The following is an 18,199-nucleotide window of genomic DNA, read 5'->3' as shown; positions in this document are numbered from 1 at the left end:
ATACACTCATTTTGAATCAGATGATTGCAAAGCGCACCAAAAAAGTTGGAACAGTCAAGTGTTTACCACTGTGTTACATCACCATTTCTTCTAATAACACTTAAGTGTTTGGGCACTGAAGACACAAGACTGTTAAGTTTAGCAAGTGGTATTTCCCCCATTAATCCATTATGCAGGTCTTCAGCTCCATAATGTGCCACACATTCTCAATTGGAGACAAGTCAGGACTGCAGGCAGGCCAGTCTAGCACCTGCACTCTCTGCTTACACAGCCATGCACTTGTAATCTGGGCAGTATGTGGTTTGGCATTGTCCTGCTGGAAAATGCAGGGACATCCCTGGAAAAGCGAATTAAATTCAAGGCATGACTCTGGCCTTCAGGAAAGCCACTGGAACAGCACCCTCATACTTCAATTCACTCCTCCAGGTCTATGTCCCAACTCGCTCTTTGCGGTCAATGAACGAGCGGTGCCTGGTGGTCCTGTCGCATAGAGGCTCAAAGTCAATTTCACGATTACTCATTTTCTCTGTTCTTCTGTGGTGGAATGAGTTTCCAACCTCCACACGATCTGCTGAAACCATCTCAACATTCAAGAACCAACTGAAAACACATCTGTTCTGAGAACACTTAACCAATCCACAATAACTGCACTTACTCTTTAACAATTAATAACAAATCAACAAATATATACAGTTGAAGTCAGAAGTTTACATACACTTAGGTTGAAGTCATTAAGACTCATTTTTTTAACCACTCCACAGATTTCATATTAGCAAACTATAGTTTGGCAAGTCATTTAGGACATCTACTTTGTGCAGATAGTTTCACTTTTAATTGACTATATCACAATTCCAGTGGGTCAGAAGTTTACATACACTAAGTTAGCCTTTTTCGTTTAGCTTAAATTAGCTTCTGATAGGCTAATTGGCGTCAATTGGAGGTGTACCTGTGGATGTATTTTAAAAGCCTACCTTCAAACTCAGTGCCTCTTTGAAATCAAAAGCCAAGGCCTCAGAAAAAAAAATTGTGGACCTCCACAAGTCTGGTTCATCCTTGGGAGCAATTTCTAAATGCCTGAAACACGTTCATCTGTACAAACAACAGTACATAAGTATAAACACCATGGGACCATGCGGCCATCATACCGCTCAGGAAGGAGACACATTGTCTCCTAGAGATGAATGTAGTTTGGTGCGAAAAGTGCAAAATCAATCCCAGAGCAACAGCAAAGGACCATGCGAAGATGCTGGAGGAGATGGGTAAACAAGTATCTATATTCACAGTAAAACAATGATCACTCTAAGACTTTATAGATATTACAGTTTAATTTTTTGTTAATGCATGATTTCCTGTAAAGCTGCTTTGAAACGATGTGTGTTGTGAAAAGCGCTACACAAATAAAATTGACTTGACTTAAAGCGAGTCCTATATCGACATAACCTGAAAGGCTGCTCAGCAAGGAAGAAGCCACTGCTCCAAAACCGCCATAAAAAAAGCCAGACTACAGTTCGCACAAGTGTACATGGGGACAAAGATCATACTTTTTGGAGAAATGCCCTCTGGTCTGATGAAACAAAATTTGAACTGTTTGGCCATAATGACCATTGTTATGTTTGGAGGAAAAAGGGTGAGGCTTGCAAGCCGAAGAACACCATCCCAACCGTGAAGCATGGGGGTGGCAGCATCATGTTGTGGGGGTGCTTTGCTGCAGGAGGGACTGTTGCACTTCACAAAATTGATGGCGTAATATTGTTGAACAGATAAAAAAAAATAAAAAAATAAAAAAACACAGATGAACGTGGTACCTTCAGGCATTTGGAAATTGCTCCCAAGGATGATCCAGACTTGTGGAGGTCCATAAAAATATTTTCTGAGGTCTTAGCTGATTTCTTTTGATTTTCCCATGATGTCAAGCAAAGATGCAGTGAGTTTGAAGGTAGGCTTTAAAATACATCCACAGGTACATCTCAAATTGACTCCAATTAGCCTATCAGAAGCTAATTGGCTAATTGTCTAAAGGCTTGACATCATTTTCTGGAATTTTCCAAGCTGCTTAAAGGCACAGTTAACTTGGTGTATGTAAACTTCTGACCCACTGGAATTGTGATATAGTCAATTTAAAGTGAAACAATCTGTTAGTAAACAACTGTTGGAAAAATTACTTGTGTCATGCACAAAGTAGATGTCCTAAACCACATGCCAAAACTATAGTTTGCTAATATAAAATCTGTGGAGTGGTTAAAAAAATGAGTTTTAATGACTTCAACCTAAGTGTATGTAAACTTGACTTCAACTGTATACTATAAGATGACTGCCTTATCTGTTTAACATCACCTGTTTCACACCACCTTGTTATTTCTACTTGTCGGATTGTTATTAGTCCTAAATTACCCTTGTTTCAGCTTTTTTGGAATGTGCTGCAGGCATCAATATCAGCAAAAAAAAAAGGTAAAACATGTCTTTACACTGTTTTTGTCTGAATACAAGTCAAAGTACATTCACAAATTAATCCTTTTTTTTTATTTATTGGAATTTTGCATACTAAGCCAACATTTTTGGAATTGGGGTATTATCTTCAAATGATTTTGAGTAACTCAAATGTCCAAAGAACAGTTTCAGATCAGAATTAAAATCAATATTTTATTTAACGTGAAGAGCAATCCAAATTACTTTAACTGTTTGCATGCATTGATACAGTATGATTTGTTTGTTTGTTATGTTTACTAACCGGAAGCTGAGTTCTCATCATTGTCTGTGGGGGAGGTCTGATACACGAGTGGGTCCACAAAAGGAGTGAAGGAAGCTTTTGATCCACCGCCAAGCCCAAACTGACAAAACAACAATGTACCTTATCAGCTGCAGTAAAAAGATTTAACACCAGACTTGCATAAAAAAGACTGAGTCTGGGTTTAGAGCTAAAATACAGTAGAAACACAATTCCTCTGTTTAGATAGTTGATAGGACAGATGATTTGAGCTCTGACAACTACTGAGCAGATAATTTCAGACAATTTGCATATTCATCAAAAGACTCAAGAATCAGTCCAGATGGGGCCTGGGTAGCTCAGCGAGTAAAGACGCTGACTACCACACCTGGAGTCGCGAGTTCGAATCCAGGGCGTGCTGAGTGACTCCAGCTAGGTCTCCTAAGCAGCCAAATTGGCCCGGTTGCTAGGAAGGGTAGAGTCACATGGGGTAACCTCCTCGTGGTCGCTATAAAGTGGTTCTCGCTCTCAGTGGGGCGCGTGGTGAGTTGTGCCTGGATGCCGTGGAGAATAGCGTGAAGCCTCCACATTCGCTATGTCTCCGCGGTAACGCGCTCAACAAGCCACGTGATAAGATGCGCGGATTGACGGTCTCAGATTCGTCCACCGCCACCCGGATTAAGGCGAGTCACTACACCACCACGAGGACTTAGAGCGCATTGGAAATTGGGCATTCCAAATTGGGGAGAAAAAAAAAAAAAAGAATCAGTCTAGATACAATAAATCTAAGACTAGAGAGAAATATTACAGACAGAGTTATAAAAACAGTCATGTTTGATATTAGGCAAGGCAAGTTTATTTATATAGCACATTTCATACACAATAGTAATTCAAAGTGCTTTACATATAAATGATAAAGAAAATGCAAGATAACATTTATTTTAAAACCAATTAAGAACAAGAAATAAGATTAAAAAGTAATATTATTATTATTATTTATGCATTTTGGCACTTTTATTAATAGTGTAGTACAGTATAGAGAGGACAGGTAATTAAGGAGCGCATAAGGGGGAATAAGATTGGAAAATGACGCAGGACGGACTTGAACTTTTTTGCTCATGTGAGCACCACAGCTCAAAATGTTAGAGAATGTAAGCCAACCACTAGGCCATCCCCCAACTGTTTTTTTTTTTTTTTTTTTTTAACTCTAATCATGTTATATACCTCATCCATAGAGTCCAGGTCCTGGGAATTGAGACCAGTGGGAGTTCCTGATGGGGAGTGGCTTTGCTGCACCAGGTCTGGCAGGTTACCGTGACCCGCAAAACCATTGCTCTCGCCGCCCATGCGCTGCCTCTTATTGGTCTACACAGGGTATTGGACATCAAATGTGGGTAGAAATAACTGTTCATATAATGTGTGTGTGTGTGTGATATTTGATGGTGAGAGGAGAGAATACATGTGTGTGGAGAATTTTTGAGAGCTGTGGTAATTAACCTCTAATCTGACATGAGTATTACCTCTCTCATCCTTAGGGTACCATCTTTAGATTCGTCACTGTAGGATTCACCAAAAGAGTCATCTTGGGTGCTTGTGAAAGATTCATTATTCCCCTTAACAGAGGGCCTGACAAACACATGAAACTTAGGCTTCAGTTTAACAGACCAACATCAAAGTCCAAAACAGAATTTATTTACTTTTTATCAATGTTGTTGATAAATAAGGGCTGGGTTATATAGCTATAATTTCATATCTCAATATTTTTCAGCCTTTTGATACATCTCTATATTCATTTTATGAGCTCTGATGTAGATGTATAAAAAAGGGTACTTTTTTTTTTTTTTTTTCAGTCAGAGGATAATTTTGATCAAACACTCTTTGTAATCAGGGTAGATTTAAAATGTTTAATCCAAGAAGTATAATACTGTAAAAAAAAATGTTTTGGAGAAAATTCCTCTTTTACAGTAGATATAGGGTAAAACTTTCATTCTGAGTGAAACAAGATGATAGTTAGAATACTTACTAATTGTATCTGTTTAAAACAAATACAGAATCATGTTTTTTTATTTTTTTTTATTCAAGAACATTTTACTTCAGAATATAAAAGTCTGCCTGGCAGATGAAAAATGAATACAAATTGCATGGACTTCCACTGAAAAGGTCCCCACACATATCTAGGGATCAGGGTGTCAGAGATTTGGGGATAACCTTTGGTTAAACTGGGGCTACACACTAACTCCAAAATAAAATAGACGAATTCAATCTACCAGACTCACATCTACCAAAAAAAGGTTCGGGAGTATTTAAAATGGATAACGGTTATTGAAGACAACGGATGTAAAACAAGCAGACAGATGTTATATAAAGGTATCGCCTGCTGTAAGCAATGTTCCCGTTATTATGCATTATCCACAGGTTTATTTGTGTGGTTTTGGGTGGCGAGTATTTTTATGGAGTCTGTTGCCGATTCTTTATGGTGGGGTGTCTTATAGAATACGGATTGTTTAATATACTAATACAGAAGAAAGAAACTTGGATTTCAAGAACATCATGTACCACAGTAATCTTACAGTCAGGGCCGTAATCCCAATATACTTTGAGGGGGACAAGTCCCCCCCCCAATGATCAGATATGGCCAGATTGTCCCCCCCAATAATTGATATCTTTGTTGCTGTTCTGCTGCAGTCCATTATGCATCACCGTCTAGTTGTCATTAAGTTGTTGCAGGAATAACATAATGGATTTAAAAAAGTAAAATTATTACCGCACTCAGTAGTCTAACACCGCTCGTCAATGTCATTTGAGATAGCCAATAAAATCGATGAATGTGTGTTTTTAATGTTTTCACTTTAATGGAGCTGTTTTCAGCGAATCGGTGTATATTGTAAAGGAATTGAATGAATGTGGTAATCTGGAAGGTTTTTGAAATAACTTTTTAGAAAATTCACTTGACACTGTCAAAGAAAATGACCTATAAAACAGAAAGTACAGTGTTTTCACCCTCAGATTAGAACTAGAACATGGTAAGACCTGTGACTTGTGGCTTCCATTGAGTCTTTAGGTTGTGGCAAGGTCAATGTCATATATTTTTAATGCAAATATTATTACGTAATAATTTACAATCAATTTAAGATTTTGTAAATAATTTCTTAGTGTCTTTAATTCTGAATTTTGTACAGCATCTCCTAAGAGTCTTCTTTTATAAGAGACCATTTTATTTTGAGGATGAGCCACTAGTTAAAGGAGAAGTTCACCTAAAAATGGAAAATTTACTTTCACAATTTACTCACCCATATGTTGTTCAAAACCCATATGCTGTTACAGTTCTGTTCCATAGAATAACAGTTTATAGTGAGCAGGAGCTGTCGAGCTTCAAAAAGGACAAATACTATAAAGCACTCTTAAAGGTTCAGTATAAAGACATCATAACAGTAGTTCATATGACAAGTGCACTATATTCCAAGCTTTCTGGGGACATAAAACAGCTTTGTGTTGTATGGACTACTTTTATGGTATTTTTATAATGATTTTTTTTTTTTCTCTTTGGACCATGAGAGTAGTGGTCATTATGAACTGTTTTTGTATGGAAAAGAGCAGCGTTAGGATTCTTGAAGAAAAGATTGTGTTAAGATTCTACTGGGTGGAAAAACAAAGAGGGACATCTTGAGGGCAGTAAATATTTATTTATTTATTTGCTAGCCAGCTGATGTCATGTCATTTTACAGAAACATCAGTGATGAAAAGAATTTCAAACTATATTCGTCTTTTCTTTGAGACAGCATAAAAAAAAGAAAGAAAAGATGACTGAAATGCAGACACAGTGTTTGTCTTGTACTGTGTGAACTTTAAAAATACATGTATCTTTTACAACCAAAAATTATCAAATTTTGGGCCTTTATCACATTTAAAGCTGCATTTAAAGCCTAATAAGATGCACAATTATTGCATTCAGTGCCTTTACTATTTTAAAGGACCAAAGAGGACAATATATTTGTGACCTCAACACCCGCGACCCCCCCACCCCCAAAATGGTTTGGTCCCCCTAAATGTTCAAGACATGGTTACGGCCTTGCTTACAGTTATTAACTTTTAAAGAGACTTCGAGCACTCTGGTTACATTGAAGTGCATCATTCTGTGCCCAGGATGCACATAAGCACTATTGTGCCCTATGTTGGAGGCTATTTATTTGATGTGTATTTATCAGTTTTCCTATTGTAGGGCTGCACTTGCCGTCCATATCTCTCCAAGAAATGCGTCAACTAACATGTTCGATTTTTATATGTCTTTTTGCCTCAGTGCTGTTGCATAATTAAAAACTTTTGCAAGTAAAACCGGTTAACTGCTATTTTTTAATCAGATGGTAATCTAACCATCAAAAACTCACATCGTAGCATCCCTATTTGGGGAAGATGCTGCGTTCCATTCAAATCAGATGTGGGATATTCCTACTTGATATCTCCGATCTCCGGCTATAAATCCATTCCATTGCCAGACGCTCGGAAGATGACATTTAAGGAAACAAAACTGCAATGCTCCCATTAGCTTAGCAGGTGTTTGACTGTCACCAGAGATGTCTCTTACCAACCCAATTCATAAACAATCTGCAACGCTAGCATTTGTGCAACAGGTGTACGATTATCAAAAGAGAGAGTATAATTTACCATGTTTTGAACATCTGCTACTTTGCTAACGTTTGTTAAACATGCTTTAGTATCATGTAATATAGGAACTTTTACTCGTTTATCAATACTATTTCATACAACTGAATGTTTATCACTTATTTTGTGTATCTTCCTGGGTGCCGACATGACTGTGTGATGTCATGCACCTGCATCTCAGTGAAATCGGAGTTTAAAATTTCCGCACGACCATCCAAGTTGGAATTACGACTTCAAGTGGCGTTCCACTGCACTTTTCCCAGTAGGAAGTTGGAAAATCCGACTTTCCGAATTGAATGGAACACAGTAGATGGTCTCTTTGGACTTTGGCCAGTAAGCAATCATCTTCCAACCATATAGTAATGTCCAAGCAACCACCTAGCAACACACTAGCAACGCCCCAGTCAACACCTGACACTGCATAAATCTAAACTGGTATCATAAAAATGTAATATGTAATTTTTACTTATTCATTGTTGTGGAGAATCTAATGGCATTTTGACCAAATACAAGAGTAAGATTAGTTTTTAACTATTTATAACTCTTAAATGGATCAAAAATAACTCAAACATAACAGGAGGATTAAAATAATCAAGGCATATTCTCTACTCTGTTTTTCACTAAATGAATATAAATTATATTTAATAATTTTCATTTATATGCACCAATTTACAATAACAGCACATACTTGCAATCAGCAACATTTACCTCCATAATATTTTTTAAAAAACTTTTTAAATTAGGCCTGTCAATCAATTAAAAATTAATCGAATTAATTATATGTGGTGATTAATTCATTGCAACTAATTGCATATCAATAAAGTCCCCCAAATAAATACAAATGTATTAAATTAAAATAAATGTTATCACATATAATAAATATTATAATTCAGATAATTCAAATACATTACATCATATACATATATTGTGGCAACAAACAAGTAAAGCTTTTAAACAATAAAAAAAAAAAGTGGCTTTAAAAGTCAAAATAAATGTTTCCATATCATTGACCATAGCCCTATTATTGGCCTACTTCCATCTATGGAATTTTTAATTGTTGTTCTATGTCCTCATGCATAAAGACGGACACTTTGAGGTTGCATTGTATTTCACTTTTAAGCGCTTCAATTCAAATGCGCTGTGTTTTTATGATGCTGTGTCCAGTTTGAAAACGCGTCTCGAGATCCCTGCCTTCTGTTGCGCTCGGTTCAGCAGTCTTTCAGCGCAAAAGCACGTCTGGGGAAAGCTGTGCTGCCTGTTGCTTTTTGTGGTTTGATGAGGGGCGTTGCCTGTACAGCTGGAGAACTGACTGTTTCCTGCTGCCACAGGTTCGCAAAAACATCAAGGTGGTACAAGTTCCTTATTACAGAACATTATTACGCACGGGTTGGGGTCATAATTGTGTTAATTTTCTTTAGTGTCATTTTTTATATAATTAATTCATCACACTAAATTAACATGTTAAATCGGCAGACATAATTTTAATATATGAAAAATGCCACACAAACACTTCAAAGAACCACGCTTTAAATCGATCAATTAAAATGGACAGTTTAAACTGATTCATGGGAATTGAAATCAGACACTATTAAAACATTTCTTAATGCTGTCATACTTACAAGTTGAGAGATCATGAGGAATTAGTCATGTAATTAAACGTAATTTTAAATTAGTAATGTAATTTCAGTAATGACACACTCCTTAGGAAACCTAATGGCAAAATAAAAAGTTAATGTTGTCTAATGTAATGTATTGTGGATATTCAATACATTGCTCAGCCCTAATTAATAGGAATAGTGGGAAAAGAACAGGAAATGATAGGAGGAAAAGGGGGAATGGGATAAAGAAATTAACCATTCGCATGGACGACGGCTCAATGTGTCATACTGTAAGTACAATTAATTTTGAGGAACAAGAGAGAACTGGAGGATCGTGTGCTTACATGATCCTGGGTATGTCACTGACGGGCACCGTGCCATCATGCCCCACGTTCTCACCATCCTCATCATCACTGCTCTCAGAGTCCTCACTAGAGGAGGAGTAGTCGGTCAGTTTAAGGGGTGGCCGGTTGATCTCATCTATCCGCAGCTCCCTCAGTTCTTTAGCCAGGGCAGTCAGATCCTGAGAGAAACAGAGAGAAAGACACTGATTGATTATTTAGATAAAGCTAATTGTAACTGTAACACAGCAGGGGCAAAATCTTTATTAGGAGTTTGCTTAAGTAGAAGAGCGAATCAATTACAAAGATAGGACACCAATATGACAACAAGAATGAATTAATGAAAGTGTACACTAGTCCATATACTGTACTTTTTTATCCATGTAGTCTATGTTCCCAATATCTCACACAATAAAACAGCAAAAAGAAAATGCTGAAACATTTGAACTGATTCAAGGCACTCTCGTGTAAAGGTCATCTGTAATCTGTTTGCATTCGAAACAAAATCCCAGCTCTAGGGCCAACACAAGGATGCCCCATCATGAACTTCGGTTGCTATGGAAACTCCCTACAAGTTGCTGAGGTTATCTGTGCTGGGGCGAGAGAATCCATGCCAAATGGATGGACACACACACACACACACACACACACACACACACACACACACACACACACACACACACACACACACACACACACACACACACAAAGCCAAAGGCAATCCAGCTTGGTGAGAAAGTTTAGAGGGTGAAAGAGGACAAGCTTTTCTCATGTCAGACAAGAATTCCCACAGTCCACTGCCAAGCAACCTTTAGAATTAGGTTGACAAAGGAGAAGAAGAAAAAAAGATGATTGAACACTGATTGATGTTATGGTGAAAAGATGAATAAAAAGGAATAGAGTGGAGAGAGAGAGAGAGAGAGAGAGAGAGAGAGAGAGAGAGAGAGAGAGAGAGATATACTTGTAAAGCTGGAGCTGGTTAATGCAGATTGTAGGTCACACAGCTAATTATGTTGACAGCTCTAATTCTCTGTTCAAACATTCATCACACCGCAGAGATTTCCGCGTCTTCTTTTCTGAATGTACCAAGCATAAGCTTCCTCAAGAAAAGACTTGGGGTCTCTGAGCCAAAACAGCTCACAGAGAAACAAAGCAGCCATTAATAATAAATACATTAAAATAAGCCTTGGCTCTGAGCAAAGCAGATGTAGGAGGTGTCCCTTTGATCTCTCTGTGAGGCTTGAGTAATCTAAACATGTTGACATCTAGAAACAGCTGGAAGATCATTATCTGTACGTCACTGAGAGCCAGGAAAAGCGCTAGAAGTGAGGTTTGAAGTGGGCTATGCTGGGACCACCATGGTCTCACACTGTATGGACACCCTAGTGAAACTTATGACCTTATAGCAGAACTGTTAAGATAAGCACAACCAGCCTAGTCTTGGTGCATGTGAAGATAAACTGGATCAAAGCATTCAGACAAGTTCACTTTCAGTGCCTCAAAATTGAGTGCACACAATAACAATATAACCATCAAGACCTTTGGCCTTGAAATGCTAAACAGTGTGTGAGTGTGTTAGTTTGTGTCTGAAAGTTTTTATTTTATTTTATCTAGAACTGTGTTTGGAAGTCACAACTTCATTAATAAAGATAGGAGGAAGTTCAATGACTCGAGCTGAATAGAGGTGTGTGTATTTAGACAGGAAATAAAGAAGGGCAAGAACATGTTTAAGGGCTGTAGGGATGAAACACACCGCAGGTCGACTGGGTTTGTTGAGTTCTTTTCCTTCCTCCTGACTGGGTTTGGAGGTCTCCTCAGATGCCACTGGAGAGCCGTCTGATTTACCAGAGCCTGAAAAACACATATAGGTCTATCAGAGCCCACCACACAAAAGGTAGAAATATACTACAAGACAACTCGTTTTCTGTCAATGGGATAAGATTCAGGAATAGGGAATGAAGTAGGGGGGCATTCATCCAAAAAAGGTTAAGAACCCCTGCTCTAGGGTGTCATTAAAGGGTTAAACTTTCGACACACCAAGTCATGACATAAAACAACATGGCACGGAGTTTGTCTTTGGGAGAAACCGCAACAAAACTACATCTGGTAAGAAACCTCATTAAGTTTTTACATTAAAACCTGTTTGAGTAAAAAGAGTAGTCTCTAGTTTCATCTGATTTTAAAGATGTCATGGATTTAACAAAAAACGGCACACTCTTAAAACAAAATCACCACGTACGTGGACCATAGGCTAATTTTTCTTAAAATATCCTATATTCACTGTGTATCATCACATTGAGAATCAATGGATGCATCCAAAAGCTGGAAAAATTTGCTTTCAGAGGCTGTACATACGGAGTTAGGATGAAAATAAATTCCATTTCAAACTGCTCTTAGACCAATGCAGACAGACAGCACACTGGAGGTTAAACCCTTCCCTAATTAGGAAGCAAGGGAGCATCCTAAAGCTTTCCTGTGCAGCCAAGTGCATTCACTCCTAACATCTGGTCAAAAGTTCAGTTTCAGGCTGCCGATGATGTTTGGACCACTCAACATGTTTGGCAGACATAGGACAATGGTAATCAGTACACGGATTCAGAATCTTAGTTACAAATCAAACATGGGAATGGAAAATGCAATATATATATATATTCACACACACACACAATAGTTAGCTCCGGTCCTCGAATCTGATTGGATGAGAGACGTTCCATGAGTACTGATGGTCTCACACCATGGACGCTTACTGATGGACGCTTCACAGTGTGTATCACTCTGCTTATGTTTGTGCAGTTCTAAGCTAAAGTGTAAGATCCATCTGTCTCTTTACATTGAATTTTGTGACATTACACATTTTAGCCAGCAGGTGGAGGCAAATGACCATTTTTGTGTGTAATATGAGCCAGTTGGTGACATGAAGGGAGTCAGCTTCACTCTGTTTATATTCAACAGCACTCCATGATCGCTCGTATTAATACTACACTACTAAAGCTAGGAAATAGCTTTAAAAGGCTTTAAACTAACAACTTCAGCATTAAGGCTCATTTATCTTCAGAAAGCTGAATAACAGACTACAGCCATCAACAGGCTGTTTCATCAACAGGTGATTGCACACGCTCCATCTCTCTCTCTCTCTCTCTCTCTCTCTCTCTCTACACACACACACACACACACACACATACATCCTTGTTTCAGCCCAAGCCGTGATTTTAGTTCTAAAGAGAATTTTTTGAATTACTAATGGAGGCTTGGACACATCATTTGGTTTGAACAAGCAACGGCAGATTCTGATCCACCGCTTAAAGTTGTCCCATGCACAAATGCGTGACCGTACTCCGTTTTTCCTAATTTTTTAAAACATTTACTTGTTCATCGAACTGTTCTATATAAACAATATCACATTCGCAATCATGCTATATGGACCTAAATCAGCACTGCTGTGATTACCTGCAGCTGAATCATAGCAGTGCTGATATAGGGCCATATCGCACTTTTACTCGTGTGATATTGCTTAAATATACACTACTGGTCAAAAGTTTTGAAACACTTACTCATTCTTTACTATAATTTTTTTTTTTCTTCACATTTTAGAATAATAATAAAGTCATCAAAACTATGGAATAACATAAATGGAACTATGGGAATTATGTTGTGACTAAACAAAATCCAAAATAAATCAAAACTGTGTTATATTTTAGCATCTTCATAGTAGTCACCCTTTGCCTAGAATTTGCAGACATGTACTCTTGACATGTTCTCAACCAACTTCTTGAGGTATCAACCTGGGATGCTTTTTAAACAGTATTGAAGGAGTTCCCATCTATGTTGGGCACTTATTGGCTGCTTTTCTTTATTATTTGGTCCAAGTCATCAATTTAAAAAAAAAAAAAAATTATTATTAAATTTTAGTTTTATAATGAAATACATTTATATGGTGGCACAATTATATTTTTGTCTACAAAACTAATTTCAAACATTTAAGCATATGCCTTCAGATCAAAAGATTAAGATCATGAGAAACATTTCAGTCAAGTGTTTCAAAACTTTTGACCAGTAATGTATACACACACACACACCCACACCGATCTGCCACAACATTAAAACCACCTGCCTAATATTATGTAAGTCCCCCTCGTGCCGCCAAAACAGCGCCAACCCGCATCTCAGAATAGCATTCTGAGATGCTATTCTTCTTACCACAATTGTACAGAGTGGTTATCTGAGTTACCGTAGCCTTTTTAGTTCTAACCAGTCTGTAGTGATGTCCAGTTCGTGAACGAATCTTTCTTTTGAACCGGTTCTTTTTAGTGAACGAGCTGAACTAGTTCACCAAATCAGACTGAATCGTTTGAAAAAGTTCATGTCTCGGGTCAACTTGTAGATCAGTGTTACTCTATCTTAACCTGTCTCTTGGATTTGCCTGACACTCTGAATTGAAATGAGCCAATAACCGGAAGTAATATGATCCCAGAACTAGTGATATCTGCTATTGCCGACTCTTCTTTGTGATGAACCACTCCAACTAGTTCACAAATCGGACTGCTCGGGTCGCAACAGTTCTCGAGTCAACAGTACACTGAACTGAGAATCTCCTCTTTCGGAGGTGTCTGAAATACTGAGAACTGATGAGCTGCTGACAATGAGCATGTGTGTGATTAAGGGGCGAAATGTATGTTTCTGGTGTATTTTGCTGAACAACAGAGAGTGTAACAAATAAAACATCCTGGAAATATGTTAATGACTTGATTGTATTACTGTTATATCAACGCATGAAGATGATCCAGTCTACAGCTCTGATCCGAGGACAGCAGCTCTCACGTCAGCAGTACACTGATCCAAGGACAGCAGTTCTCGAGTCAATAGTATACTGATCCGAGGACAGCAGCTCTCGCGTCAGCAGTATATTGAGTCGTTCACAGCAGTTCTTGAGTCAACAGTACACTGATCCAAGGACAGCAGTTCTCAAGTCAACAGTACACTGATCCGAAGACAGCAGCTCTCGCGTCAGCAGTACACTGATCTGAGGACAGAAGTTCTCGCGTCAACAGTACACTGATCCGAGGACAGCAGCTCTCACGTCAGCAGTATACTGAGTCGTTCGCAGCATTTCTTGAGTCAACAGTACACTGATCCGAGAACAGCAGCTCTCGAGTCAACAGTACATTGAGTTGTTCGCAGCAGTTCACGAGTCAACAGTACACTGATCCGAGGACAGCAGCTCTTGTGTCAGCAGTACACTGAGTCGTTCGCAGCAGTTTGTAAGTCACCAGTACACTGAACTGAGAATCGCCTCTTTTGGACATCAGTGAGCCGCTGATGAGCATGCGTGAACCAAGGACTTGAATGAGGGGGCGAAAAGTTTCAGTCGAGAGAATTTTACTATTGAGTATTGTGCATGCAGATTATATCAGAATTTGTGATAAGCTGGATCATGGTTTCTGTAAAAAAGAGTGAGTTGATTAAGACTAGTTTAATAACTTTTTATGCTTTAAACATGTGTAGAACATCCACATTTGTATATCAGTGTCAGTATTGTGTGTTTTAGGTGCAAAATTTTAATGTAGGATGTATTGATGTTTGTTCGTTTCTTTCATTTTTTATGCCATACCAGCTTCTATGGCTATATTCATGGCAGGAACCAGGTTTAGTTATTTAAAATAGTTAAATAAGTTAAATGAGGTGTTTAAGATTCATTTTTCCTAAAAACCTTAAAACTAAATTTGGATTCACTTGATTAAAAACCTTTTCAAAAGAATCAACTGAATAATACAGGTTCCTCAGGTGTGTAGAGGTATGACAGTCCAGTAAAATATGTTTTATGGATAGTGGGTTCTGACAAGATGAGCACTTTGGTGAATTTTCTCCTGATAGTAAAAACTGGTGTGTGAGTCTTGTATGTCCTATCCGGCATCGTGTATAAATGACTTGATCCCAGCGATTATTAAAAGGGAACACATATCTTGTTCCAACAACAAGATTTATTTCTCATAATTTGTTGTTTAAAAATTGATCCCACTCCGACTGCCATTTGTTTTTGATATATACAATCAGAGTTGGTTTCAGATCTGTGGAAGGTATAGGGCATTTTACTGGTTCAGTAGATAGTGCTTCTCTGGCAGCTCTGTCTGCTTGTTCATTACCGGAGATTCCTGAGTGTCCAGGTACCCAGCAGAAAATAATATTAAAACTCTTTGCTTCAAGAGATGACAGTTTGATTAAAATCTTCACGATTGTTGGGTGATCAGTTTTAGTAGCTTCCAATGCTTCAAGACATGATTTTGAATCGGTTATTATAATAAATAAATAAATAAATAATGAATAAAAAAGTTGTGGAGCAGTCTCAAACTTCAGTGCCAGTAGTAGAGCGTTTGCCTCTGCAGTGAAAACTGAACTTTGGTCAAGGATGCGGATACCCTGACACAGTTGGTTTGTTGCAAAAGCTGCTGTCACTTTATTTCCAGATTTAGATCCATCTGTGTATATTGGGATATGTTGTGGGTATACTGCTCTTATGACCAGAAATTGTTGATGGAAATCATTCGGATGCATTTTGGATTTTTGGTTCCTTGTTAAATCCAGATGGATTTTAGGCTTTTTGAGATCCCATGGAGGATTGCAGAAATGTGTCTGTTCCACACTGTTTAGATCCACTTTCAGATTCTCCAGATGGGTTTTTATATGTAGGCCAAATGGACGAATGAAACTTGTTTTTTTTCCATATATGGTTGAATGCTGAAGTGGGAAAACTGCTGAATAGGCTGAGTTTTCTATATTTAAGTTTGGTTCCCTATTTGTCACTCACTCGACATTGTGTCGATGTAGTGACACTAGGGGTCACTCTTGGGAGCCCGAGACACCTCTGGTCTTTGACAAAAGGCCAGTGAAAATTGGCAAGTGGTATTTGCATGCCACTCCCCCGAACATATGGGTATAAAAGGAGCTGGCGTGCAATCACTCATTCAGATTTTCTCTTCAGAGCCGAACGTTCAATGTTTACCGAGCTGACTTTTCATTCACTTCTGCTGGATCTGACGGCGCATTTCAGCGGCTTCTCCCTCCTCTGCACTGGTGCACTGCAGAGAATGCCCCTGGGCGCTTCGGCAGAAAAAAAAAGAGTATGTTTTCCTAAGAGAGTATATTTCTCTAAAAGAGCGGCACACACGGAACATCTTTTTAAAGACGCATCTTTTTAAAGATGCCTTTCCGTTTGTGTGTTATTCCTGGTTGCGGTCATTACCTCTCAACTTCAGACGGTCACGATTGCTGTCTTTCGTGTCTGGGCATGACCCACACGGAGACAGCGTTTGTGGATGGTTCATGTACTCACTGCGAGAACATGACCATGGCAACGTTGCGGTCGCGGCTTGCTTTCGTAAGGCTCCCCGCCTCGGTCCTTCTACCTACGGGTATGAGGCCAGCGCAGCTAGCACTGGGGGCGATTTGGGGACCCCAGTGTGATCGCCTCCGCCGGGTACGCCCCCGCAGACCTCCCATTCCCCAGGACGCTCGTCTGCCCCGATCAGGCTTCCGGCTGAGTCCGCCGGCTTGTCTCACGGCGAGTTCGACCTCTTGTTCGGAGCCCGCGAAGCTGATGAGCTCTCGAGCACAGTATCGGAGAGTGGGCTTGTCCAGTCAGACACAGAAGCCTCAGCTGGGCTCCCCCCTTTGGGGACGTTTGCCCAGTCACAGGCTGATGCAGAAATGACGGACATGCTTTCCCGGGCGGCCACGAGCATCGGGCTAGAGTGGAACCCTACACTCTCCCCCAAACTCTCGCAGCTCGATGATTGGTTCCTGGGCTCGCAGCGCCGCTCAAAGAAGCCATGCCCCACTCCAGTGCCTTTCTTACCGGAAGTGCATGAGGAGCTGATAAAATCGTGGGAGGCACCTTTTACTGCCCAGTCCCGATTTCTCAGTTCCCCCACCCTCACTACCCTCGATGGTGGGGCGGCCAGGGGCTATATGGCGATTCCCCCGGTGCACCTATGCCCGCAGAGTGCCGCCACCAGGCGCGGATGCCCAAAGTTCCCGTCCAAGCCCTGTAGGTTGGACTTAGTCTCATTGAGAGCACGCCTCACGAACGAGCGTGCACAGTCAGTGCTGGCCTGTTTGAAGGTGTTCAAACAGAAAACAGCAGTTCCACTGAAACTCTTTCAGAGGCTCCTGGGGCATATGGCATCCTCAGCGGTGGCCACCCCACTTGGGTTGATGCATGTGAGACCGCTTCAGCACTAGCTTCAGACTCGAATCCCAAAATGGGCATGGCGCCGTGGGACACATCACGTGGTCATCACGCCGGTCTGTCACTGCCTCTTCAGCCATTGGACAGACCTCACGTTTCTATGGGCAGGCGTTCCCCTAGAGCAGGTCTCCAGGCACATCGTGGTCATGACAGATGCCTCCAAAACGGGCTGGGGCGCTGTTTGCAACGAGCACGCAGCCGCTGGCTTATGGATGGGCCCGCAGCTGCGTTGGCACATCAACTGCCTCGAGTTGCTGGCAATTCTGCTCGCCCTGTGGAGGTTCCGGCCGTTGATCCAGGGCAAGCACGTGTTAGTTCAGACAGACAACACGGCAATGGTAGCATATGTCAACCACCAAGGCGGTCTGCACTCTCGTTGTATGTCACAACTCCCTGCCGTCTCCTCCTCTGGAGTCAGCAGCACCTCAAGTCGCTGCGAGCCACTCACATCCCGGGCAACCTCAACACTGCAGCAGACGCGCTGTCACGGCAGGTTACCCTCAGGGGAGAGTGGAGACTCCACCCTCAGGTGGTCCAGCTGATCTGAAGTCGATTCAGACAGGCACAGGTAGACCTGTTCACCTCCCAAGAATCCTCCCACTGCCCGCTCTGGTATGCCCTGACCGAGGCACCTCTCAGTATAGATGTGCTGGCA

At 40.2% G+C, this 18,199-nt stretch overlaps 1 protein-coding gene across 8 annotated transcripts in view; it reads right to left on the bottom strand.

Moving 5' to 3' along the window:
* LOC127442281 (TRAF2 and NCK-interacting protein kinase-like) overlaps positions 1-18,199 on the bottom strand; it is a 215,890-nt gene that overhangs the window by 10,216 nt on the left and 187,475 nt on the right. For all 8 annotated transcript variants that reach the window (XM_051700171.1, XM_051700175.1, XM_051700173.1 and 5 more), the window contains 5 exons: positions 11,056-11,153; positions 9,306-9,484; positions 4,225-4,330; positions 3,929-4,069; positions 2,729-2,828 (listed from right to left, as the gene is read on the bottom strand). In XM_051700171.1, the coding sequence (XP_051556131.1) occupies positions 2,729-2,828; positions 3,929-4,069; positions 4,225-4,330; positions 9,306-9,484; positions 11,056-11,153 (624 nt within the window). The remainder of the gene's footprint in view (positions 1-2,728; positions 2,829-3,928; positions 4,070-4,224; positions 4,331-9,305; positions 9,485-11,055; positions 11,154-18,199) is intronic.

Source organism: Myxocyprinus asiaticus, chromosome 6, assembly GCF_019703515.2.
Source record: "Myxocyprinus asiaticus isolate MX2 ecotype Aquarium Trade chromosome 6, UBuf_Myxa_2, whole genome shotgun sequence".
Classification (NCBI taxonomy): Eukaryota; Metazoa; Chordata; class Actinopteri; order Cypriniformes; family Catostomidae; genus Myxocyprinus; species Myxocyprinus asiaticus.
The sequence above is the reverse complement of the archived record's forward strand: the minus strand, read 5'-3'. Positions and strand labels throughout refer to the sequence as shown.